The sequence below is a fragment of the Perissodus microlepis genome, chromosome 16, assembly GCF_051167445.1.
Source record: "Perissodus microlepis isolate ML-2025 ecotype Zambia chromosome 16, ASM5116744v1, whole genome shotgun sequence".
Taxonomy (NCBI): domain Eukaryota; kingdom Metazoa; phylum Chordata; class Actinopteri; order Cichliformes; family Cichlidae; genus Perissodus; species Perissodus microlepis.
Window position 1 is genome coordinate 1,395,775 of NC_140476.1, and position 25,716 is coordinate 1,421,490.

The 25,716-nt window shown below is 43.5% G+C and overlaps 1 protein-coding gene across 5 annotated transcripts in view; it reads left to right on the forward strand.

Moving 5' to 3' along the window:
• Nucleotides 1-25,716, forward strand: part of lrp1bb (low density lipoprotein receptor-related protein 1Bb) — a 263,247-nt gene that overhangs the window by 137,797 nt on the left and 99,734 nt on the right. For all 5 annotated transcript variants that reach the window (XM_084907632.1, XM_084907630.1, XM_084907631.1 and 2 more), the window contains 12 exons: nucleotides 650-763; nucleotides 5,001-5,081; nucleotides 5,369-5,539; nucleotides 7,025-7,207; nucleotides 9,927-10,127; nucleotides 12,697-12,942; nucleotides 15,414-15,611; nucleotides 16,447-16,651; nucleotides 20,282-20,446; nucleotides 20,697-20,941; nucleotides 24,779-24,910; nucleotides 25,044-25,271. In XM_084907632.1, the coding sequence (XP_084763758.1) occupies nucleotides 650-763; nucleotides 5,001-5,081; nucleotides 5,369-5,539; nucleotides 7,025-7,207; nucleotides 9,927-10,127; nucleotides 12,697-12,942; nucleotides 15,414-15,611; nucleotides 16,447-16,651; nucleotides 20,282-20,446; nucleotides 20,697-20,941; nucleotides 24,779-24,910; nucleotides 25,044-25,271 (2,169 nt within the window). The remainder of the gene's footprint in view (nucleotides 1-649; nucleotides 764-5,000; nucleotides 5,082-5,368; nucleotides 5,540-7,024; nucleotides 7,208-9,926; nucleotides 10,128-12,696; nucleotides 12,943-15,413; nucleotides 15,612-16,446; nucleotides 16,652-20,281; nucleotides 20,447-20,696; nucleotides 20,942-24,778; nucleotides 24,911-25,043; nucleotides 25,272-25,716) is intronic.

A 25,716-nucleotide genomic window follows, 5' to 3' on the forward strand; every position in this document is an offset into this window, starting at 1 on the left:
GGTTACAGGTGCTTCTCCGATCAGTTTTGAGGCCTGTTCAGCTATGTAAACTTCGCGCAGCTTCTCATCTGCACAGTAGGCCATGAAACATTTGTCTCTGACGTCTTTTGATAAAAATGTTCTCACTTCAAATGTGCTTTATTCTCTAAGACTTGAACACTGGTGTCAGGTGCTGTCAAGGCAGCCGTCACTGTAATATTTTGAGGCTGCGAAGGAGCGGCGGTACTGTGCAATCAATCTCATTGTTTAAGGGCGTTCTAGTATCAAAGACTTGGAGCATCTACGAGGACACTTACAGCATATCGCATTAGTCGTACTTCTCCGGAGCTTTTTATCCTCAGAGGATCGATCGATGAGCATTAGCCAGAAGATGACGAATGTTCCCCCGTCGGTGGATTGACACGCGTGTCCTACATCAGCAACACATCAGCTGCTGTCACGAGTGTGACCACCAGCACGTAACTGACGGCCCATCAGCAACAGCGCGTTTTCCACGCCCGTCTTCAACCGCGCGATTGAGTGATAAAGTGTTTGCGCCGGCCTTACATTGACATTTGGGTGATCTAGTGACCATTAGAGTTGTTGTGCACCCGCTACACTGACTTATGCAGGTGCGATTGAATTAAGTGGCCTCTTTCTTCTTCCTCAGCCCAGCCCTGTCAGGCAGAGCAGTTCTCCTGCCAGAACGGACGATGTATACCTCGCAGTTGGAGCTGTGATCGGGAGGACGACTGTGGGGATAAGTCTGATGAAATATCATGCGGTGAGTCACGCGTGCTTTTCGCCAGACGTCACTCAAACGTCACTCTGTGTGTGACCGAGTACGTTTGTATTGGCTCTGTTTGATTAACAGCAACATAATGATTTCATTAAACGCAAGTAAAATCATTTGGGGTCATTTTCTGTTACTACTCACATTTAATATTAGTGAGATGTTTTAACTCTACACTTTCAGGGCTGTAAATTTAATATGCTCAAATTTCAAAAATCTCTTTACAAATGTCAAATGTATACGATGCAGTTCCCACCTGGAGCTAAAAATATGTGCTAAGCAGTTCTCACTTCATAATATGATACAAGTTCTGCTGTTTTCACATTACTCTTTAATAGCACACCATAGGGGAAATAAAAAAAAACACAAGTACTTTTAAAAATATAATAAATTAATAAAATGTGGTTTTCTTTTTACAACAAAACAGCTCAGCCAGTGCGACAGGTATGAAAGAGATTTATGTAAAACAAATCAAACCAAAGCTAACAGACCTATGCAGCGTCTGTGCTGCTATACCTACACGGCTAGTGCAGTGTGGATGTGTGTAATGCTGCCTGTGGAGCTGCTGGAGGTTCAAAGACAAAGGAAGACTGATGCAGGGTGGATAGCAGGAAGCACAGGTGAACAATGTCAGCCAGCTGCCTGCTGAGGTAAAGGATTTTCTTTTAGTCAGTGGCTCCAGCCGGTCGGTGGTCCCTCGTTCGATCCCTTTAGTGTGGCTGCTTCCCAAAAGTAGCAGGTTAATGTCCAGGAGAGTTAAGGAGAGTAGAGAGATTTTGATCTGCTGGACAGTTTTAATGCAGTTTGAAAACATGAAGTTAGAAGAAGCTCAGAAGACATTTAACAACTGCAAAATTCTTGTGCATTTTTGTGACGTTTTAGAAAGGCGCTGCTTCATTCAGTGGACAGAGAGACTTGGTATTCAGTTATTGATGCTGTGTTCTCTGGACCAATGCTGAGGACATGTCCTCACAAATGGCAGCAGCTTCGGTGGGTGGTGCTGGGTACAGTAGCTCACTGTTCTGTAGTCATGTCTCAGTGGTATTATACAATCTGTCAGCTTCACTTAGGGAAAGCTGTACTCTGTGTTCTGGGCTAATCCTGGAAAGCATAATAAAAATACATGGCATGCCATTATGACCCGAGCACTTTGAGCTCTTTGAAGATGTATTTAACCTTTTATTGAAGCAGGGGAAAGAATGTCTGCAGCTACAAATTTCATACGTTTTCATCAGCGATGCTGAATTGGAAGCATACGTTTAAAAGAAGGTTTTAAGGTTTTAATCACTATTTGTATGAAATCAGCCTTTAACAGTGATCAATGTTTGCCAAATGCTGCAGCGTGCTGTATCGTCTCAGCCTCCCTTTGTGTGTCCTAAGCCGCTTCAATATGCAGTCACAAACAGCCGGGGTGTAAGCAGTAATTAAAGTTCATGCTCGGCTTCATTCAATCATAATCAAGCTGTGCAGCAAAACATATTCTCTCCCGTACTGCTGTCTGAGCTTCCTCAGGCATTACTTCTCTGCAGGCGCTGCTCTGTGCAGCTCCGGCAGCTCACTTAGCTTCAGTGGAGCTACTGTGGGTTTAGGAACACCTGAAGCTCAGTGGTGGCCGCCTTAGAGATTGATACTAATTTGGATTTTGTTTGTCAGTAGTTTAGTAGTTGTCACACACCGTCTTCTACTGGGCGCTCGGTTCGCTCGCAGCTCTGTTCGCCGACATTATTTATGGATGCCGGTGTTTTATTTTTAACAACGCTCATTGTTTACTCGAAACCTTCATTATTTATGTATGTCTCGTCTTCATTTTTAACGAATGTTAAATTCCAGCCAGGCATGTGCCGTCGCTGAAACCTGACATGTTTGAGGAAAGCATCCTGTAGGACAGAAATATTATCTGTCTCCTCTGCAGCGCCTAAAAGTATTCCAGTCAACAAATCATTTCTAATATAGGCCTGTCTTTTATACTCAAGTCAATAAAGCTTCAGGCATCCAGGATCGTATCTCCGAGTCAGAAACACGGCTGGTGTCTGATGGGAATGAAAACGTTAACCTGACATTGTCACAATGTCACCAGCACACAGAGTCCACCGGAAACTGTTTGATTATTCAGTCTTTTTCTAATTGTATCGTCATGAAACGTAATGTTGAACCGAGAAGGAGCTCCTGGGTTTTTGCTGTTTCTCTGACTGCTGGTACAGTCTGATCTGGGACGTCCACTCCTGGAGGGACTGTGTTAACACTAGGGCTGCCACAAACGATTATTTTGATAGTCGACTAGTCACCGATTATTTTTGCGATTAGTCGACTAATCAGATCATCATCCATTGGACGTAAAACTACAGCTTATTGCACCAGCAGCATCTGCTCTTATATAACTATCATTAGCTTACAGCTGTGTTTAAGGTATGTGCTAACTAAAAATAAAGATAACATGATAGTTTATTAAATTTTAATGAAATTTGCAGATTGTTTCGGTGAAGTTTAATAAACTCCCTGCTATCTAAAATATAACAGGACACCGGAGTAAATTCTCGAGCATCTCACACTTCTGATGATCAGCTGTCTGCTTGACGTTTATTCAGTTGTGTAAAAACTATAACTTTAATCTCAGCCAAACCGATTTACTCAGGAACGATTTGCTGGGAGTCCGGTGTTCTCACGGCTCTAGTGACCCTTGCCCCCGGCTCGCTATCGAGCTAGTGGGTAACAGACGTCTCCGAAAACGTCGGAGCGCTTTTGAAAATATGTGGTGTCTTGATAAACTGAGCAGATATTTGAGGTTTACACAGCTACATTCTCGCCTGAAAATATGTTCAACGTTTATTTTGTGACCCAGAAAGAATAATAAGAGTAATATTAAAACTAACTAGCTGCCGCCATTGTTGGAAACTGAGCTGGGCTGCGCTATGAATTCTGGGACACAGCTTCTTCTTCTTCGGGGTTTAACGGCAGCTGGCATCCTTGTACATGCAGTGCTGCCATCTTCTGTTTCAGTCCGTTATTACACTCTTAAATCCTACTACTTATTCCTGCGTCTTTTGTGATCTTACAAAGCTTCGGCGATTTTGATAGTCGACGTAATCGTGACTAGTCGACTAATCGTGGCAGCCCTAGTTAACACTAGCATGAATGCTTTTATATTACACACCTGCTGATGATCAGTTCATCAGGTGAATGTGATGTTTTTACCCTCTCGATCGAAGCAGTAAGTGTGAAAGTGTGTCATCAGCAGAAGAATCAAAAGGATGCTGGACATCTCAAAATCCATCATTCTTGATTCAAACATTATGTTCCTTTCCTAACATCACTTTAATCAGACAACTTTTTTCTGTTCTGTCAGATAATGCACTTTGTCACTGTGCGAAAGGGGTAAAAAACTAAAATGATGAAACGGTTAACCCAAGAGTCCCAAATGAACCCAAATGGGAATCTCTGGAAGGTCGCTGAGGTTAAAGCTATTACTAAAAAATCCCTACGGTTACCAATCTGTGGTGGAGACGGAAGATTAAACCTGAGCGTTGTGAGACACTGGGAACATCCTGCAGTCACGAATGTGAGCTGTCAGCAGATATATTTAAACTACAGCTTATCAATGTTAGTATCATTTAAAGTTATTCTTTAAGTCGGCTCCAGACTATCAATGCATGCATGGAAAGATGTATAACAATAATTAATATTTTTAATATTTTCAGTTTTATGGTCATGGACACCTTTAACAAACCTTCATATAAGAATTAACATGATAGTAACATTTATATTGAAGATGTTTCACCATGACTGAAATATCTCAGGACTAATGAATGAGTTTCCCTGTGATGTGTGCATCCATAATGTGAGAAATATGATTTTAATCATTCTTGTTTTCCTGTTTTTCTTCCTATAACTGAAACGTGCAGCTGCCTATAAAAACCTTTTTAGTTTACAGATTATTTTCATTTATTCGACAGATTTATGAGACACAAGTCTTTCACTCAGACTGTCGTCTTTGATTCCATACAGTATGTTTGTTATTTTTTACATATAAAAATGTAATAAGATTATTTTTAAAAATTATTGGTATTGTTTTTGTTTTTTTTATTTTATATAATTTTCAGAGTCTAGGTCAGTGTTGAGTTTAGGACACAAACCTGATGTTTGCTATCACATTTTACAAGCACAGCTGATTGTTTGTGGCTTTGTGAAGCAAATATTTCTTTAATTTGAACTTATGTTTGTTTATGTGCAGTTTTCCCCACCTGTGAGCCCGTCACCCAGTTCAGCTGCTCCAGTGGACGATGCATCAGTGTGGAGTGGCACTGCGATTCAGGTGAAAGCATAAACTGGCTCTAACCTTGGCCAGTGGTAACTTTATTGTCCCCAGTGGGAAATTGATTTGCAGTCTCTTCACACAGAGAGAGAAAAACAAACACAACACACACACACACACACACTCACAAAGCCCAGAGAAAACAGCCCAAGTTTTTCATCAAAAAAGTGCATTGTGCAACAGCAACAACCCTCATGGTTTAGTGTTATAACCAGGATTATATATACCTTACACCCACCAGCGTTCATAATAATAATCTGTCACTGAACTTTTGTGCATGTGTGCAGATGACGACTGTGGAGACGGCAGCGATGAAGTGGGCTGCATCCAGTCTTGCTCCAATACCCACTTCCAGTGCTCTAATGGCCGCTGTATCCCCGACCACTGGGCCTGTGACGGCGACAACGACTGTGGTGACCTCAGCGACGAGACCTTAACCTGCAGAGGTGGACCTGCATGTAAGCGATGTCTGCACAGCGTGTTAAAATGCTGATGAACAGGTTTTGAAATGACCGACACATCCTGTCTTCCATTTGTTCAAACAGCTAGTGTTAACCTGTTTATTTATAATACACCGTCATAGATTAAATCATCACACACGAGCTGCCTGTGCCACCTTCACGAGCGCTGACTTATATTTATTTGAGTGTGCAAATGATTTTAGTTGCAATTCAAATCAGCATTTAAATGTAGGTGTTGTAATTACAAGTTTAACAGCTAATCAGCTCGAGTCCACTAACTTCACACTGCTGTGTGACTAAATCTTATCTGCTCTGTGTTCGGGGGAATTTTACCATCAGGACTTGAATCGTTTAATCTAATTATCACACAAACCTTATGTAAGCTCCTAGAAAACTCACAGCTCGCTTGCTTGTCACTAGAATGTGTACACTATTCATCAAACCATTTCCTGATGGGAGCTGCAGACGTCTCCTCCCCCTGTGTCTAATTCTGCCTTCACCCCAGAGGCTTGAATTTGTCTCCGCTGTGCTTCTACTGTTAAATAGTTTTCTGTTTTTTCATTTAAGCATTAAGCCATCACATCCAAATCAACACACACGGAATATATAATAAGGTGAGTTTGAACCAGTGAGTCAGATACTATGTCTGACTACGGATCAGCTGGCCTGGGTGGGTCAGCTGCTCAACAGAAGGTTGGTAGTTTGATCCCCGGGTCCTCCGGTGAGCACGGTCGTGTATCGTTGGGCGAGTTTTGCTTACCCACCCAATTCTTAAAACACAGGCTGTGACTCCACAATTACACACACACACACACTCGTTTTCATATCTTAGTGAGGACCTCTCATTGACATATGCTTTCCCTGTCCCCTTACTCTAACCATGAAGAATGAATGTGTAACCCTGACCCTCAGCCTAACCCTAACCAGCCAACAGGGGACAAAGAAATTACACAAAATTACTAACAACAACAAAAACTAATGAACAAAAAAGACCAGGCTCATCGGGGGAAGAGGAGGACCTCAGGGTGGACTTCGGTCCACAGAGGAACATTTAAACTACATTTTGTCCTTAAATGTCTTCAAACTGGTGAGCACAGCATTTTGTCCCCATAAGGACTGTTGGTCTCCACAAGTATAGTAGCATGCCTGTTTTCTGTCCTCACAAGGATGTCTAAACATGTGCACACACACACACACAGCCGTCGTACCCGATTGTTTGATGAAACCCGTGTGTGTGATATACTAAGCAGAGCGATTAAAGAAGGCAGAAATATCTCGGAGACATAAACCTTAAAGACTTGTGAAATAACTCCATTCTTCTCAGGGTGCTGACCTGTTATAGACGCCACTGCCCGGCTCACTATCATAAATATTTGCCACCAATACGTCTCTTTTAAAATAAAAGTTAACTACGACGTTTTTGCCCGTGACACTTTGCTGTATATCTCAAAGGCATTCATTGTCAAATTAATTTTGTTTTAGTGTTGCCGCCGGTGATCGAGTGCAGTGCCGAGGAATTCCACTGCGTCACCGACGGGACCTGCATCCCGGAGCGCTGGAGCTGTGACGGCGATAAGGACTGCGAGGACGGGAGCGATGAGAAGGACTGCGAGGGCACGAAGAGGATGTGTGACCCCAAGGCTAAGTTCACCTGCAAAGATACAGGTAGTGAATGCAGCACAGTGTTAAACACCGTGATAACAACGAGCTGCGAGTTAAATGTGCAGGTGACAGGTAGAAACACACAGAGCGGTCCTAGAGGTGCCACCTGTGTGTTGGGGTCCTGTTGTTGTTGTAACTCAACAATTAATGCAAACTGATGTTTCGTAGCTTTGAGATACTTTCCAGAATTTTTTTGAATGTTTACACTTCATTAGTCAGCTGACAGCGATGCTGTGGGTCTGACTGCGGTAACATCGGGTCCTGAGGCATAAAAATTAAACTTAGCATGGATTTGAGTTCAGTAAGTAAACCTTTAAACAAGAGTGAACTTAGTGAAATCCAGCGTATGAGAGAGTCCACAATATTTGAATGAGTTATAAAGGAATCTTCCATCTGCGTGTAGTTCTTGAACCAATCAGAGTCTGTTTAAACCGTCCACGCACTGAGCATCTACCTTTTTGTATTAAATGTAAGAAAAAGGCCAAAAACAAAAAAAGTCCTGCAGTCCTGGAATTTTCCACTTATCACTAAACGCTTTTCCTTTTCATTTTTGCTGCATGGTGACAGGTTGGCTAAAGCACACAGTTATTATTCTCTCTAGTTCGGCCGTGTCAGATCTCTGTTCACTCATGCAGTTTGTTCTGTCCTCCTCTGAAGAACACAGTGCCCTCTCTGGAAATATTCAAAAAAGCCTTTCTAAAGGAGCCGGTCTTTGCAGCTCTGACGGATGAAGGAGAGCCAGAGATGAAGAGGATAATCTGAAGCAATGCAACAAAACAGCATCTAGCGTGATAGGAGCTTAAGCAAACTATGAAGTCAAGCTCAGGCACAATCTCAGTGACATCAGCTGATTCCTCAGTCGATATGCTTCAATGGATCAGATTTAGCTTCCCCACTGGTGCTGCACATGTGCAGGCCAGTTCACAGCCCAGCTTTCCCCTCCTGCTCCCAGTTCGTGCACGTGACAGAAGCGACGCGTGTGCTCTTTTTTTACGCTGTCCATGTGTGAGTATAAAAAGCAACAGAGGTGCACGAGCACGATATATACCACCAATTAGATAATTACTATAATGCAGTGAGATGCTTCACTTGACTATGGTGCCTGCTATTAATACCACATATTAATAAGTAATGCTAATAGTACAAGCACAGTAATTTATCCAGAAGCACATTTTTTTTTTGCATGAAATATCTAATCTCATGCCTTTAAATACACTGTTTGATAAAGTATTCAGTCACAGGGAGGGGAGTCGGACATTTAAATTGATTTATTCTCAATTTGAAACTTTTAGCCTGAGACAGTTTAATGAGGAACTTCTAGTCTGGAATCACTGCCAGATATTGCAGGAATAAATCTGGATTACAGTGCCTACTGTATACACTCAATCCATTCATTTATATGGGAGTGGATATAGTGTGTGCTAATATCAGAGATCTTTACCTTTAGCATTACACTAAGTATTACAGTGTTGCTGTGCAGTCAGGATCACGTGGATGATATCAGCAAATATTCAGTTCAATTCAACTTTATTCATACAGCACCAAATCACAACAACAGTTGCCTCAAGGCGCTTTATATTGTAAGGTCGACCCTACAAGTATGAAGCTCTTTATACACGGAGCGTCTAATTGGTGAGAAATGTTCAAATGCACACAGAAAAACACTGTAAATGCACTCGTCTATTATTTAAAAGTGCATTTGCAGCCACACTGAGGACCATCTCAAGAGAGTAGCCATCTCTCATTTGTGGCTACGCTAACGTTTTGTTGAATTAAATATGAAACCTGATATTTTAGTAGGTTGGTTATATTTGGAAAGAAGATAAAGTATTTCACCCTCAAAATAATAATAAGCAATAGCCATGTTTAATAAATCCACTCAGGAGGAGGTTTCCCCGTCGTGCCGCCCACTCTGAACAAACTCCGTTTCCCTTCTTTTACATCCTCGATCCATCCTCTGCTCGCAGACTGTGCGGTTTTCAGGCTGTGTCGCTCAAGGTGAAATTTTCAGGATGGAGATAATTCAATTACACAAATGATTAACCTCCTTGTCCATGTGCATTAGCACAAAAACAGCCCAACACAGCATCTGCGCCACAAGTGTCGAGCATATTTTACTCACGGAGAAGCGTTTGTGTTTATCTTTGCAACTACGGTACCACTAAATGAGACATTTAGAATCTGACGGGTTAAATCAGCAGCGTCGTGTGAATGCATTTTTATTTAAAAGCAAACATACTCACATCCCATGTGAGTTTGCACCGATCTGGCGCCAAACACAGCCGGTGGGATCGAAAATGTGGAAAACATACAAGCTTTGAGTGAGGAAGTGAAACGCGTGCTGATACATCCCAGTGTCTCTGTTATTCACCCCCCCTCGTGGTTCTACCTACATCTTTCTGCCTGCAATGAGGGATTTACCAATCAGGCTCCTTTGCACGGCACAGGGAATATTGATTGTATGTGGACTTTTTCATCGGTTTAAACACAAACCTGAGAGGCAGCTTGTTGACTGTGGCCTTCTGGGAATAATACATGGCGTTTATGTTTTAAGGTTATGACAAAAGAACTGAGAAATCCATCTCCCCCTGAATGCATCACTCAGCAGGGAGCTTTACTTCTGAATCCTGTGGAATGTTAGAAATACAGAGATTTCATCAGTTAGTCATCAAACGTTCACCTGCTTGAAAGATTTGTGCTAATGTTTGCTCGGCTCCTGCAGGCAAGTGCATCACAAAGAGCTGGGTGTGCGACGGGGACATCGACTGTGAGGACCGCTCGGACGAAGAGTCGTGTGAGTCGGCTGCGTGTAAGCCGCCCAAGTACCCGTGTGCCAACGACTCCTCGGTCTGCCTCACGCCCGATAAGATCTGCAACGGCAAAGTGGACTGTGCGGATCGCTCCGACGAAGGACCCATCTGTGGTAATGATGTCTTATGTCTAAAGTATGTGGACACACGAGTCGTGTATGATTACTAGGGATGGGTATCGTTTAGGTTTTATCCGATACCAGTACCAAACCGGTACTTTTGAAACGGTGCCGGTGCTTAAACGGTGCTCAAACCGGTGCTTAAAGAATGGAGAACACAAAATTGGTCCAAAAACCTCTCATGTTCAGCTGTTTTTTTGTAAAAAGATAACAATGTTAGCCTTTTCTGCAGCTATAGGGCATATATGGTATCACTCTTGGCTGGAAGCAGTGCTTAATCAATGGAAAAAACACCAACTTTGTCCAAAAACCTCTCATGTTTAACTGTTTTCCACTTTTTCTTTGGTCATTTTAGCCTTTTTGGCCAGGATGAAGGGAGCATCTGCCATCAAACAAGAAGACAGCCGCATGTAGCTATGATGATGTTTGTTAGTTCACCTCACATGCATTAATGTAATAACGTGGTTAGCCTACTCAACGTAAATTACACACGAACAACATTAAGCTACTCACGCAGAGAAGAACGGCTGCTGCTGCATCATCATCCTCATCATTTCTGCTACACTGGCAGGGCTAGGGGCCAGGACTCTCCTCTTCGGGTTCTTGGGGGATGTTGCTAACTCCGGGTCCGATAACAGGCACCACACCCGCAGTAGATGCGCTCGGTGTGAGCTCTTGCAGCAAGCTATCAAATACGGCGCATTTCTCGGCTTTTAAAAAAACGCTATGCGTCGCCAGGTGTTTCATCAGATTCGAGGTGTTACCTCCTTTGACAGTATCACAGTATCAGCTTAAAGCACTTGTTGCAGGCTGCTGAGTTTGCATCTTTTGCTGTGAAGTACAGCCAGACTTTGACCGCTTCGCCTTGGGCATTTTTAATCTGTAGCTCTGCTCTAAAAGAACGGACATACCTGGATCCGCCTGCTATCCTCGGAAAGGTAAAATGATTGGCTGGAATTCAAAGTGTATCACATCTCAGGGGAAAAAAAGCACCGAAATAAAGCACCGAAATGTGCGCTGCTTTTCGGTCTGGTTACTACCGTTTATGTCAGAACTGATACCGGTACCCATCCCTAATGATTACTGATGATCTAATCCCACAACACTGGATCAACCAGTGAATATAATGTTCTACACATGGCTCCGTCTACATCCAGAGCAAAGCTCACCCACGCGCTTCTTCTGTTTTATCGCGTTTTACCATCCGCTGTCACACTTTTTGTAAAAATTCCGGTTTTTCTTGTTTTCCTTTCTGGCGCTGAGGTTTCCAAACGCAGCCTTTTGTTGTGGACAGCTAATGCGGACAGCTCATCAAACGCTCAGTCAGAAAAAGGTTGGAAAAGTTTCCGGAGTAGTTGAGTCATACCAGTGTCAACAGATTCTGACAAGTTACACAGCGGATAATTAGACATATGACAAAACTTGTCAACGGCGAGATCCAAGCTGACTGTAACGGCTGTTCTTCCTCAGGAACATTTACACCCACCTTTCAAGCCCACGAGAGGATGTTTCATATAAGAATCATTTTAAGTGGGAAGACTAAAGAGAAAGTGTCAAAAATAATGACTTCCATCCACGGAAACTTTGAACGATGCACTTTCTGCATGGATGGATTAATGAAAACTTGATGTGTAGCAGCAGTTTAGAACCAAAGAAAGTCGATGCAAAGACAAGCAAGCCTTTGTTTAAGGCAAATCTGCATTTACAGGGTTTCACATCATCACACGTATGATATGCAAGTATGTTGTGATGCTGGGAATGCAAAAAATCTCCCACTGGAGCTCTTCGGTGTCCCGTCAGCATGTAACTGGTGTCTGTTGAGACCAAAGGGGCAGAATATGAAGTCTGCAAGTGTTTGTCCAACAGCCTTCAGATGAGACAGATTATCTCATGTGAGCAGCTCTTCCCATCTAATCTCTTAAAAGTGAGCAGCGTAAACACGGAGGTTCATTTTCGAGAGCATCACTAGCCGAGCCTCGTGGGGGCCTCACAGGACCCTCAAGTGTTTTTGTAGCTAAAAGAGCTTCTGGCTCCTCATTGAAAATTAGGCTGTGTTCAGATGGGACCTCAGGGGTCTGATTGAGTTGCACCAGCTCAGCAGGATTCACACCCACCATTTAGCCACTGTGACTGTTTTGTTCATTTCTCCTTATGTTGCTAAGTCCAGGTCTCGTTCACAGTGAGGGAAACAGGGCGGCTTCATTTTCACTCGATTTTTCATGTCGAGCTGCTAATTAACAAGAACTTCACGACAGGATAAGGAGCACAAACTTAAGACTTGTTTTTTATGTAATTTCTGGAAAAAATGATTTTTTTCCTGCTTTGCTTTAAATGCAAATAGACGCCACTCTTCTCCTCATGAATCTGCACCACCTGCTGTTTATGTGCCTGCTCATTACACACCACCTTTATGCTTGACTTATGATGTCTGCAGCAGCTCACAGTTTAAAAGACCACATCTTTTTTCCTATGCGCAAATATTAAACCTTTAGGATTCCTGTCAGGCAGACACAGATTCATCTCTGTGTACTTTCTAAGATTTTGGGACCTTTCTTCACCCCAGATTTGTGCCTTGTAGCCAGAGGGGGCTGCAGTCACCAGTGCACTGTGGCACCGGGCAAAGGAGTTGTGTGTTCGTGTCCCCCCGGGCTTCACCTGGACTCCAGCAACAAGACGTGTGAGGTGGTGGACTACTGCAGCCGTCACCTGAAGTGCAGCCAAGTGTGTGAGCAGTACAAGACCACAGTGAAGTGTTCCTGTTATCCAGGATGGATGCTCGACTCGGACGGTGACAGCTGTCACAGCACAGGTAACAGACCGAGCCTTCTAATGTTTGTTTCAGTGATGCTGCAGGCTGCCTCCAGCGTGCAGCACTGCCGGTCTGTGGCTGCAGTAATAATACATTTGTCCTTGGCTGTGATGCACCTGCACCGCATTTGATTTTGAGTTGTAATCTCAGCTTCTGTGCGAGCGAGTAATTGAAAAATGTGAGTTTTAATTATAGAGAAACGTATAATCGATTGATTCTGCAGACAGTAGCGGCTGAAACACGAGAGCATAATGGGGAGGTCCTCGTGTTAGCGTCTCTGAGTGGTAAAAAAGTGGAGAGGCAGTCTGAAGAACAGTAATAGACGGTGATTTAGAGTATCTATCTATTCAAATCCAATCAAATGTGAAGAGGCTCGGCTCCATGAGAACTGTCTGTTTCCATCTCCTCTGATGCCGAGTGAGCCAGCTCTGCTAGCCGACTCACCTCGGGCCCAAACACACACGTTTAACCAGCCTGGCATCGCATAATAAACTCAAACTTTCTCCTAATGTGATTGCTGTGACTCACTAATCCACTTGATTAGACTGCTTTGAAGCCGCTGCAACACAATAGTTGCACACATGCTGTTGGACCGTCGCGTTCAGATTTATGGACCTCGCTTTGATTACTCGCTTCTCTCTTTGGCGCCGAGATTGATGGCAGTTGCAGCTCTAATCTTACATTAACGCGGGAAAATACACAATTTTCTCTGGGAGCTGATCTGAATTGTACAGCTTCACCATAAATCACGTTTTGCATGCAAACACAAGCATGGCACCTGAATCCTGAGAAGCGTTGCTGCTGGATGCTTTGTGAAGTCCGGAGCTCACGTCTTTTCTTCCTTTTCATATCGCAGTAATAAATGGCTTGTTGGGGGGAAAAGCTGCGAGTACGCGTCGTCTCTGCAGAAGCATTGTAGCTCGTTCGGTCGCAGCACTGAGATGTGACATTGAGGCAAGGACACAGTTTTAATTACATCTGTGTTCCCTAAAGTTTGACTGAGTAAAGCGTGCTGTGAAGAAAAGACTTGCAAAAGTTTTTGAAATACTAAGTGCAGTTTGTGTACAAGTGTCCATGTGTGGCATGTTCCAAGCGTTAGCTGTGCGCCTCTCAGGAGACGAGCTGCACTGGAGGCAGAAATAGCGTCCGGAGCCTCGGTGGGCGAGGCCGGAGAGTTTGGGATTGGGAGCGCTGTTTGCCAGCGTTACGACTTGTCGCTGGATTAAGACACTTCTCAGAGACCCTACAGCATTTATTCCTCAAAGGACACGACTTACAAATGTATCTGCTTTTTTCATAAACGGGAAAATGCCGCGCGTTGGTTCCCAAAGTGTTTGGCAACACGTCGGTTTGGCTGCATCCGATGCATATAAATGCGCGCCACATTATGGCTGAGCCAATGAGAAATGTTTAAAAGCGTGTCATCTGCACAGCGCACTGAGCCGAGTGGAAGCCGAGTGAAGGGAATATATTGAAGCAAATTAAGCTTAATTGTTTTAATTACTATGCAAATTTTACTGTTACAAAAAGCAGTTGTCATTAATAGCACGAACAGCGGCTCTGTGCTGTGTGACTTATTAAAATGTCTTCTAGGGAACAAAAGAGCCTTCGATCTCTGATTGTAGCGTCTACGTATCTGCATGTGCTGCAGCATGCAGCCCTGAGAGCCCAGGAGCTCAGGCTGCCATTAATGTTCTACGGTACTATGGCATCATCTAAAGCTAGCTGCTAGCAGTTAGCACAAGGGTTGACATTCACTTTAATGGAAAAGGGAAGCTGATGTGTGATTTTAGGTAAAGCAGGGGAAGGACAGTGACTTCACTAAACAAGGCAGCAGCCATGCAGACTCGCGGCTCTAATATTTGCTAAACAAGATCATTTAATTCCTCGGTGTGGACGACATGTTTTAATAACAGGAGCTGGCACTGTGTGGGTACTGCAGGACAACAACGACCACCTTATCCATCCATCTATCTGTCTGCTTATGTGCGCGTCAGTGTCTCCACTTTGTTGCAGGACTTATTTATAGATGTTCTTGAGATGTTCATGCTCAGTGTGCACACACCGAGAGGCCTCAGCTGGATGAACAGGAGAGGTGTCAGATTACAGCAGAGAGGGAAAAGGAGCAGAATAGGTCAGCAGCGATGTGCACGTATGCATCCGGTTTGCAGAGTCATCATTTTGGTTTGACTTTACAAAAAGACAAAAACCTGCAAGTCTTACCAAATATTTATATTTCATGTGATTCATGAGGGTCGTGGTTTATTTTAGTTTTCATGGTAGATTAGTTTTATTTTTTTTCTTGTCTGTTTTTTAAATATATTTGGTAACAATAGTCAGAAATGAGTCTTTGTGTCATTACGGTGAAAATCCTGATGAAGACGGCCAGTGTTGAGTCTCATTCTTCTCATGGTGCGTTGATAATTTACACATAAGAATAAAACTTATTTCGACTGTCTCGCCTTCACCAGATCCCTTTGAGGCTTTCGTCATTTTCTCAATCCGGCACGAGATACGACGAATAGACCTTCACAAACGAGACTACAGCCTGCTGGTGCCAGGACTGAGGAACACCATCGCGTTAGACTTCCACTTCAACCACAGCCTCCTTTACTGGACAGACGTGGTGGAAGATAAGATCTACAGGGGGAAGCTCTCAGAGTCTGGAGGTATGCTCTCGCACACTGTCAGTAAGACCTTCACGCCTCGCTCATTTTTCCTCTCAGACAGCGACGATGATATTGTTCTGTTTTATTCTGCTGCTGTCACACAGACTCATTTCTGCTGCACAGGGCTGATATTGTCTCCTTACAGTTTGTCTCAGGTTGAGCGAACTTAAAAATACTGCACAAGTCTAAAGCTTTTGTAGTACAAAGTCTCATAAAATGATGAATCAGAATTTCTCATTCGCTCTTTATTTTTGTGGGTGGCAGTGCATTCACTGAGTTCCCGAGCCTTTATTTGCCTCTGTGGAGCAGTAGATGTCACCTCTGTGGCTGTTCCACCCTCTGTGAAACACCCACAAAAGTCCATCCATCTGAGAATCGCTGATGGATTTTAATATATTTATAATATTAAACAGCTTCCCTCCAGATTATTCAGTTTCTTTGTTTGCTTCATGAATGTTTTCCTGCACTAACCACTGCTTCCTGCTGACTGTCGGTTATGTCAGTGCTGTATGAGCTGCTTCCACACATGATGAGTGCAACCTGTTGGCAGCATCAGGTCTAAGCGTCCTCTGAAGTACTGAGGACATGCAGTTTGGTGCGGGGAACGTGGAGCACTCGAGCAGAGCATGCAGCTGTCAGTGCCCAGGGTTAGGGTCTGTTCTCACAGGGACTCAATCACACATCGCGCTGACTTAAAGAGCTAGCAGGGCTCTGTTAAATCCAGACATTTGCCTTCTGGCACGCGGTGCAGCCGAGCGGCGATTAGAGAAGTTCAGGGCTGAATGAATGTGAAAGAACGTGAAGTCATGCGGTCTTGCTGCCAATGCTGTTTCAGGGGTAACGGGAATCGAGGTGGTCGTGCAGCACGGCCTGGCCACTCCGGAGGGTCTGGCTGTGGACTGGATCACTGGGAAGCTGTACTGGATCGACAGCAATCTGGACCAGATCGAGGTGGCCAAGCTTAACGGAGAAATGCGCACTACGCTCATAGCCGGAGGGATGGAGCATCCGCGGGCCATCGCTCTCGACCCGGGACAGGGGTACGTTGGGCACCAGCTCCCTCATTTACAGACTCGGTAGCTGTTTTTCCATCAGGCTCTAAAATTATGAGAAAAGAAAACCACGCACATCCTCCGTCTGCTCTTCACGTCTGCATCGGCCTTGATGTATGAACATGTCTGTCACGTTGGGTTCATTAAAGCAGCAGTTATAAAATCCAGTCAGTAGTGCTTTGCTCTTTATTCCAGTAATAAGAGCTGCTGTACCTCCTGCTTTATATGCTTTACTGCCCCTTCTCTCTTGATCTTCGAGAATGTTTTTCTCTGAAACACTTTAACCACCATTTTTAAAAATAAAAGCTTTATTCTTATTTGAATCATTCGCCTCTGGGCCCAGTTTTCAAATCGTGCTGTTGTTTATCCCGCTGAGATGCACAGAGAGGGTCTTTGCAGAATGATCTGTGGCTTTGAAATGGATGACTTTTCTGTGCCCTGCAGTCAGCAAGCATGTCTGCAACAGCAGTGTAACAGGTCCAGCTCATTATTAGCCGCTGATACGACACATCTGGAGACTTTGTATGTTGTTGGTGCCTGAAGAGAAAGAGCTGCACCGAGAACAGTGGGAGCTCGTCATGTTTAGCTTGAAATGCACGAGGCATTGCTTAAAGGCTGCAGGTTTATAGGTACCTCACGTGTGTTTTTGTTGTAATAATGCTTTTTGGATTAGAGTGATTTAAATCTCCTTTATAAGAAACATATTCCAGCACGTGGGAACAGGAAGAGTCAAACTTCAGGACATAAAGTTTCAGCCTCGGAGCGCTGCAGACGTTATTATTCTTTTATCTGGATATATGTGCATATATTTATCTCAGCTAGTGAAACAATGATGCTATTATGTGCATAATAGTTTTCTTTTTAATATCTTACATCTTCTCAAAAGTTCTTTTCAGTTAGTGTGAAGCAGGTGCAGGTTATGTCTTGTTATGTCTTTGTTACACAAAGTAAATGAATAAAAGACGGATAAACTGGTAAAGGTCTGAAAGTAATTACAATCATGCTTTTTGATCATTTTAACACACATGTAGGTGAGGATTGTTGCTTACGTTTGTCTGCTTTAAGTCAGGTGAATGTTTTCTGTCAGGACGTCGATGCATAACAAAGGCTTGGATCTGAATATCGGAGTCTCCGGAGGTCATCCTCACCTTCCTCGTCATTTAGCCAAACGACTCAGTCTTTGTCTCCTCTGACCAGAAAACCTTTGTCCAGACAGCAGCGTGGTGTGGATTTCAGAGCAGGGCACCTCCTCAGTCCATGGCGATGTAAAACTGGTTCCAGTGTGGTCGGTCACACTGGTGTTGCAGCTGTTTCCAGTTCACGGCAGCTTGAGCATTGGTTTGTCCCTGAACATCCCAGGATGACAGTTTAGGTCTTCTTTCAGAAACTGATGACACATCTTTATATCTACATGCTTTTGTTTGAATTGATGAAACCTGTCCCAGCATGTGGGAACATGTCATCGTCCTGAGACCTTTACTGAGGACTTTTCCCAGGAAGTATTGGTGAGTCCAGTGAGCGCTGTCTTTATTCTGCCACAGAGACATCGTCAGTTGTAGTTGGTTATTTCAGTAATTAAACCAAGTGAGTGTACGTATGTGAGCCTGTCTGTATATTTTGACCTGTGTAGTTTAGAGACGATCCAAAAAGGACCGGGCGTCCACATGTGGGGACGTCACATTTTGGGTTGTCTAGACCAGCGGTCCCCAACCCCCGGGCCTCGGACCGGTAGCGGGCCGCGAGAGTTGAGGCTCAGGTGTGAAATGTATAGTTTTCAGGGTTTTTATCGGTTTTCAGCGTTATTTTGTTATCGTTTTTATCGTTAACTCTGTTTTCCTGGGTCTTTTCACGTGTGTTATGAATAAATCTTCTTTTTTTCGGTACCGGTACTAGTTTTATTTTGTTGTATTTATCCGCGACACCTTAAAGGCCGGTCCGTGAAAATATTGTCGGGCATAAACCGGTCCGTGGCGCAAAAAAGGTTGGAGACCGCTGATCTAGACCACAATACTAAAGTTTGCTCTTTCAAATGAGCCATGTTGTTCAAAGGGGCACAGTTGTTGTTTCTCATTTAGTTTTTGTACTAACTTCTGCTGTGTTCAGACTCCAAATAAAGAGTTTTGCCCATCATTAGTCAGTTCTGACTTTATGGTGTTCTATCAAACTCTATAAAGCCAAATAGCAAAGAGAAATTAAAAATGCATGCTATGAAAGTGCTCGGGTCTCAGGAGGTTAAAGTCATTCAAAGATGTGTGCTGTACAATCATCCCACCCGGAAACCGGCCAAAGGAGTCATTAGGAGGCTGAATCACCAGGACGTTTATGACATGGCATTCATGGCCAGCGTATGAAAACCTCTTTCTTCTGTTCTGGTCTGGAGCAAAATGTCCCGTCAGAAATATGGCCGGCTGGTCCTGTTTGATCCAGTGCAGTGCGGTTCACTCCTGTTGACACAGGCAGTGTACTGTGAGCTCAAATGTAGCAGTAAAAGACGCAACATGCCAATTTTCTGTCCTCACAAGGACGCCTAAACATGTACACACCCACAATCTTAATTTACCCTCAGTGCTTTACATCAGTGCTTAATAATAATAAATAGATCTCTACACTTTACCCATTAAGACGACACTGCTTGACATTAAAAAAATACCCGAGACATGTTAAAAATAAACGAGTTACTTTTTTCCAAGAGCAAAAGTAAGAAATCGGTTATGTGCGTAACCACCGCGATCCTGGAAGTCGAGTTCATTTTACACTCTGTCTAACTACAGCATCCATCATCAGCAAATGAAGCATGAATCGGTTTGCCTCTGCCGCTGGTGTGCTGCTAGGATTTCACTGAGAACTAACCACGAGTTGTATATTTTGGCCGGTGCATTTAAGATTAGAGCAAAGCCAGACTTTCCAAAAATCAATTTAACACTCTTAAGAAATGAGTAATCTGCTCATGCACTCCCCCTATAGTGGGAGGATGACTACAGTACATTTCATGGTTGTGCAGAGTAGGATTAATGGCTGCTTTTGGTGCCTAAAGGCGCATTTCCATTACAGGGCAATAATTCTAATCTAATTACTCAAATCCACTCACAGTAGTGGGTCATTGATCAGGGAGGCCTTATCAAGTGAATAAGGCTATCGATCTGGTCGAGGATATTTCTTCCTAACACAGTGTCGTTGTCGTCGGTGTGTGATTTAAGCTCGAGGACCCGGTTTCCCGTCCGTTCTGGATGACTTTGTGGACCGGCGTTAGCGTTGATGTTTGCTGCGTTGGAGTAGGACTCGGGGTAGTGTCCTGGCCGCATCAATAATGGTGTTCATTTTCAGGCCTCATTGAGCTGTGAAAAGTCATAATAAAACAGATGGCCTCCCATTTCCAGGCCTGTCACAGATGTTGAGGGTTGCGCCGGATCGCTGGTGCTGCTCTTGGACAATCATCATTGCCACTGTCTGTGTTAATACACGCAGTTACAGCATCATTTTATTGCGAGCAATTACCCCATTTTTCAGCTTCTGGCTTTGACAAACAGCAGTAAATGATGGCTTGTAAAGCCTAACAGGCAGTTTTGTGGATGTATGTTTTCTCTTTGTCTGTTGTATAAACATTTTTCCTTTTCCAAGGATCCTCTTCTGGACCGACTGGGATGCTACTTTCCCCCGAATCGAGGCTGCATCAATGAGCGGAGGAGGCAGACACATTGTGTTTAAGGACATGGAGATTGGAGCCTGGCCTAACGGACTAACACTGGACCATTTGGAAAAGAGAATTGTTTGGACCGATGCACGGTTAGTCTTCATCTTCTTTGCAGGACTTCTGAGGCATGTGTGGCATTAAATTCTCCCAGCAGGCATGAAATAATGGAGAAAATGTAATATTTGGTACAATGGCCACCTCTCGGTTTAAGTGGGTCTTGAACCATTTAGTAGGTCCATCAGTGGACTGGAGGGTTTCACTGTGATCTCCCTATATCCACTCGTCCCCTTCGATGCATTTGAAGAGTCATTTAATGATACGCTGTCGGCCTCTCTTGAACAGCTCCGACGCCATTTTCTCTGCCCTCTACGATGGTACGGGCGTCATCGAGATCCTCAGGGGCCACGAATACCTGTCCCACCCCTTCGCCGTGTCTCTCTTCGGGGGCAGTGTTTACTGGACGGACTGGAGGACGAACACTTTAGCGAGAGCCAATAAGTGGACCGGACAAAATGTGACGGTCATCCAGAAGACGAGTGCTCAGCCTTTTGACTTGCAGATCTTCCACCCCAGCAGGCAACCGCAAGGTGAGCTCGTTATTTCTGGCTTTGCTGTTAGAAACGCGAAAGCTTCGATGGCTGGATGTGTACAACATGTTTAAGGAGTTTGAAATAATGAATCAGAGCATTCAGTTATAACACCAATAAAAAATTGAATTTGGGTTTAATCCTGTTGTACTAGAGGAACTGACTGTGGATTCAGTCTCATGTAGCAAAAGGAAGAAAAATGAAGCTTATTGCAATTAATTTCAGCTTCTGCCTTTGCCTTAATTTGGCCTGTCAGTCAATGAGCATGTGTCTGAATGAAAAGGTAGTCATGCAGAGAATTAGCTAGCTTGAGTTAATGGTACCTTTTGAATGTTTTTTCCATTTTTTCCATCCATATTATTGTAATTGGCTTATATTACCTTTTTTCTTGCACAAAATGTGAATAATGGAAGCTGCTGAGTGAGGAGCACATCTGCCAGTGAATAACTGTGGCATGTCCAATAAGCAAATCAATTAAAGTGTGAATGGGGTGTTGTGATTGCAGAAAATATTCAAAATACTTCTGAAACTTCATTAATATTCACTCCAGATCTGTATTCGCATCGCCGTGGAACAGGTAATCGATTCAGCGAGACGCTAAGAAGCCAAGTTTCTGACCACAAAAGAAGCAGAGTTGATGAGCTATCTGACAGGAGGCCTACACGTGTTTTATTTGATATGCAGATCGGGCTGTGAGATACAGTGCCAGGCTTGAAATTAATAGCACTGACTGCATTTTCAATCAACTGTTTTTTTTCTTTGCCCAAAACGGGTGCTTTGACATTGAATTTTGATTTATTTGTAAACAGATGCATCAGAATAAAACCTGGATTTAGTGCCAAGAACCTGATCAATGTCTCCATCAAGTATCAGCCTTGTCCTCCTTCCTCATGTGTGATGCAGATGTTTTGTCTGTCATCACCAAGACCTGTCGGTAAATCTGCATGCACGCATGCACGAGCCGAGGCTTTATGGACCTGAGACACCAGGACAGAGCAGAAGGTGACTTTAGCTTATCGCCTCTTTAAGACTGTATATTGGAGAGTAAGTACACAACAGGGTGATGACAGTGAGTTCTACTGATGCCGTTGAACTGTTGGAGAAGCTCGACTTGGGACTCATCTGAGCCTGCAGAGGTGATATCGTGACCCTAACACTATCACTGCAACTTTCAACATGTCAGTATGGATTTTATCCAGGCCTGTCGGCGTTAATCGTGTTAAAACGACACGTTAGCGGGGTCAACTCGTTAACGCTGACAGCCCTAATTTTCTCTAATATTTTCTATTTTTTGTTAATGCAAAATGTGGTTGTCAAGGAGACGGAGTGATTAACATGTCATTAAGACCAAATTAGTAAATAAACGTTGCATATGCTTAACAAACTGAACTGTGTGTGTTAGAGAGTAGACCACGTGTTTACTGCAGGTATTACAGTCGCCGCTCCTCTGTGACATCATCAGCTGTTACAGTCACATCCACAGCCTGTGACATTCATGCATCTGAGTTAATCAGACCGTACCCAGCGTTATGCTTCTCTGCATGCAGCGTACAGCTGTGTGCAGATCTGCTTTACAGGGTTTGGAGTGTTTAAGAAAAGCGATGGTTTTCCAAAACTTTGCAGTCGGTGTTATTTTCTCGATTTCTCACCTTGGTCACGCTAAGTGTGTCCTGTGCTTGTTGGGTTTTCTGTTTTAATGTGTGCTAACGTCATCTCAGTTCATACACTCAACAACACTACCTGATAGACTGAATAACACCCAACCATCCACTTATCCACCCTGTGGACAGGTCGCCAGTCTCTCACAGACATAGAGGCAAACAACCACTGATTCACACCTACAGAGAATTTTGCATCACTAATTAGCCTGACCCCGTGTATGTCTGTGGACTGAGAGAGCACCCAAACTCTGCACAGGCCCCACACTGGAGTCAAACCCACACCCTTCTTGTTGCACCACCTTTAAGAAAAGCTATTGATTTTATCATTCTTCTACTAAAAAGTTCAATATATATTTACAGTTTAATTTAAATATTTAATAAAATCTGTTTGGTGGATACAATATTGTATCAATATTGTATCAATATTGATACAATATTGTAGTTCTGTAGTTCTGTGCTGTATCATTTCTCTCCCTCACGCAGCCTCTTCACTGAATTCAGCAGGTTAGTTAAAAATGGCATCATGTTGTCTTTAATAACAGACATGTCCTAATACAGGGACCTCAGTGTCAGTGGACGTTCTGTCCTCGCAGTCACGGTCGATGAGTGTGAGCCAGGTCTTTCACCCAAAGAAGAGAGACAGCGCGTCGAATCCTTTCTGGAATAAGCTCAAGTGGGGATGAGCTCACTATTGGTCACTTTAGCCAGAACCTGTGTCTCAGGATGTGATGCTTCACTGACCCCTGAACATCTGGACCAGAAAAGAAATGAAGGTGGGAGAAATGAGCACAACACCCAGCTTCCCTCTGAAGCTTCCAGCAGGGGCCAAAGGGGGGCCCGGAGAGCATCGGGGCAATTCTAATGAATAACAGCAACAAGAAGCTTATTTTCATTTGGCCGTTATAAAGAGGCAGTAACATAAAAATCTATACTTTTGACAGTTTAACCAACACAATAACAGAAGTTTCTGTAACATCATGGTGCACTTACATTAAGCTCGGCCACAGTTATTAGACTGCATAGACATTAATGTCTCCACTGAGTTTCTGTTTTCAGCAGTTGGGTCAGTTTTTCACTATAATCTATTTAGTGGCGTGAAACGTACAGCTGACGATAGCTCTACCTTAATTTTCTTCTGTTCCTTTAGTGAATGATGGACACAAACATATAAGTTCTGCATTCAGAGGCTTTAACAGAAAATGAATTTGTTTGTTTTCTTCTTGTTTTTGAGAGGTAACAGTTTCCGCTGCTTCTGAAAGTTTCAAATAAAGCAACACTTTGGCTGCGATGTTGCTGCCCGTCGCCCCTCCACACGGCGATTCAGCCAAGTGCAGCACCATTACCGTGTTTCCTTGTTAGCATACTGAGTCGGCCGGGTGTTGTTTCCAGAATGCAAAGACAGAGATGCTTCTTTTCAGTCTAAATGAGCCGCATTTGTAATGCAACGAGGTTCTCCAGTGTGCTGCTGAAGGAGCTTGGGAAATAAACTTTGAATGAGCTTGTTTGACACGAATCATCCAGAGTGGAGAGAGAAATGCTTTTTTCTGATGCATGATGAGAAATTTTTGAACTGTGGGTGATTTTCTTTAGTCTGACTGAGGTGATTTAGTGTGAAGAGAGTACAGTAAGAAATGGTGCAAACTCAGTCCTTTGTATTGTGCCTACAAGGGCACCGCTCAGTTTAGTTTGCGGTAATAGAAGCACAAGTGATACTGTCACCTTTGATGCGAGAGGCAGAATATGAAAGACGATTTTATTTGTATAATTTTCATGTATTTGTAAACCTCCGAACTCGTCGAGAGAACAACCTGCGAGGATACGTCAGGATCAGCTGCAAATCCAACGTTTTCTCCGTGTTTAAGAACAGACGTCCTAACATATTTGACTTTTTTTCAGCGTTTCTCTTGTGAGTGTGACCTTTGTTCATAACTTGTGTTGGAGCTTTCATTTATTCTTTTCAGAAGTGCCCCACTTTCATGCTTCCTCATTTATTTCCTGCTTTAATGCCACACGAGTGCAAAATGATGCTTTCGTGTCCTTACATGCAGTCAGACGGACCTGTAAATGTCACCGAGGCTTTTTAGTCGAGTTCGCATCCAGTTATTATCCCGTCTGATCTCTTAACTCCTCGTTTTACTTTGTGTTGTGTTTTCCTCCCTTCCCTCGCTCCCGTCAGTTCCTAACCCGTGTGAGAAGGACGATGGACGTGGTCCCTGTTCACATCTGTGTCTCATCAATTACAACCGCACAGCCTCCTGCACCTGTCCACACCTCATGAAGCTTTCCACCAACAAACAGTCCTGCTTTGGTGAGTGGGAACACCTTTTATATTTCCTCTTTCTTTAGATTACACCAACGTCCATATCAGTCATTATTATAACTCCTTGTGAAAACAGAAAATGCACTATGCCAAGTGATCGGTTGCTTAATTATCTCACCAGCGCTGAAAAGGTTCCTCCTGTATGTGCGGCGGTCCGAAATCCGTGGCGTGGACATCGACGACCCTTACATGAACGTCATGACGGCTCTGACGGTGCCAGATATCGATGACGTCACCGTGGTGGACTACGATTCCCAGGAGGAGAGGATCTACTGGGCCGACATCAAAACTCAAACGATCAAACGAGCGTTCATCAACGGCACCCAGCTCGAGACTGTCATCTCCTTAGGTGAGTCGATTCCAGACGTTAAGAAATGAAAAGATACCCTGAAGGGTTTTGTTTTGTTTACACGGCTCAATACATTTATCAGACAAGCTGTCCTAAAAACAAGGAAACACAAATATTTGAGAAATCTGTCAAAAACATGTTTGTAAGGACAACGACGAGCTGACTTCAGTTTTCAGAGGAGTCAAGATTCACTTTAAACATATTTTTCTGTTCAGGAATGCAAGTAAATAACTTAAATTTGGTTTCTTAATCAAAGATAATAAGTTTTAATAATGTTTATAAAACAGTAGAGCTCAAAATTGCTGGATGTCGACAAAAATCAAATTTAGCATAAAAACAGAATTTCAGCTAAAGAGCTCATCAGTGGAGCGACTGTTACAGAAAACACGTATATAGCAGTACACATCGGGTGGTTATTACTATTGTCTTATTACATTATTATGCA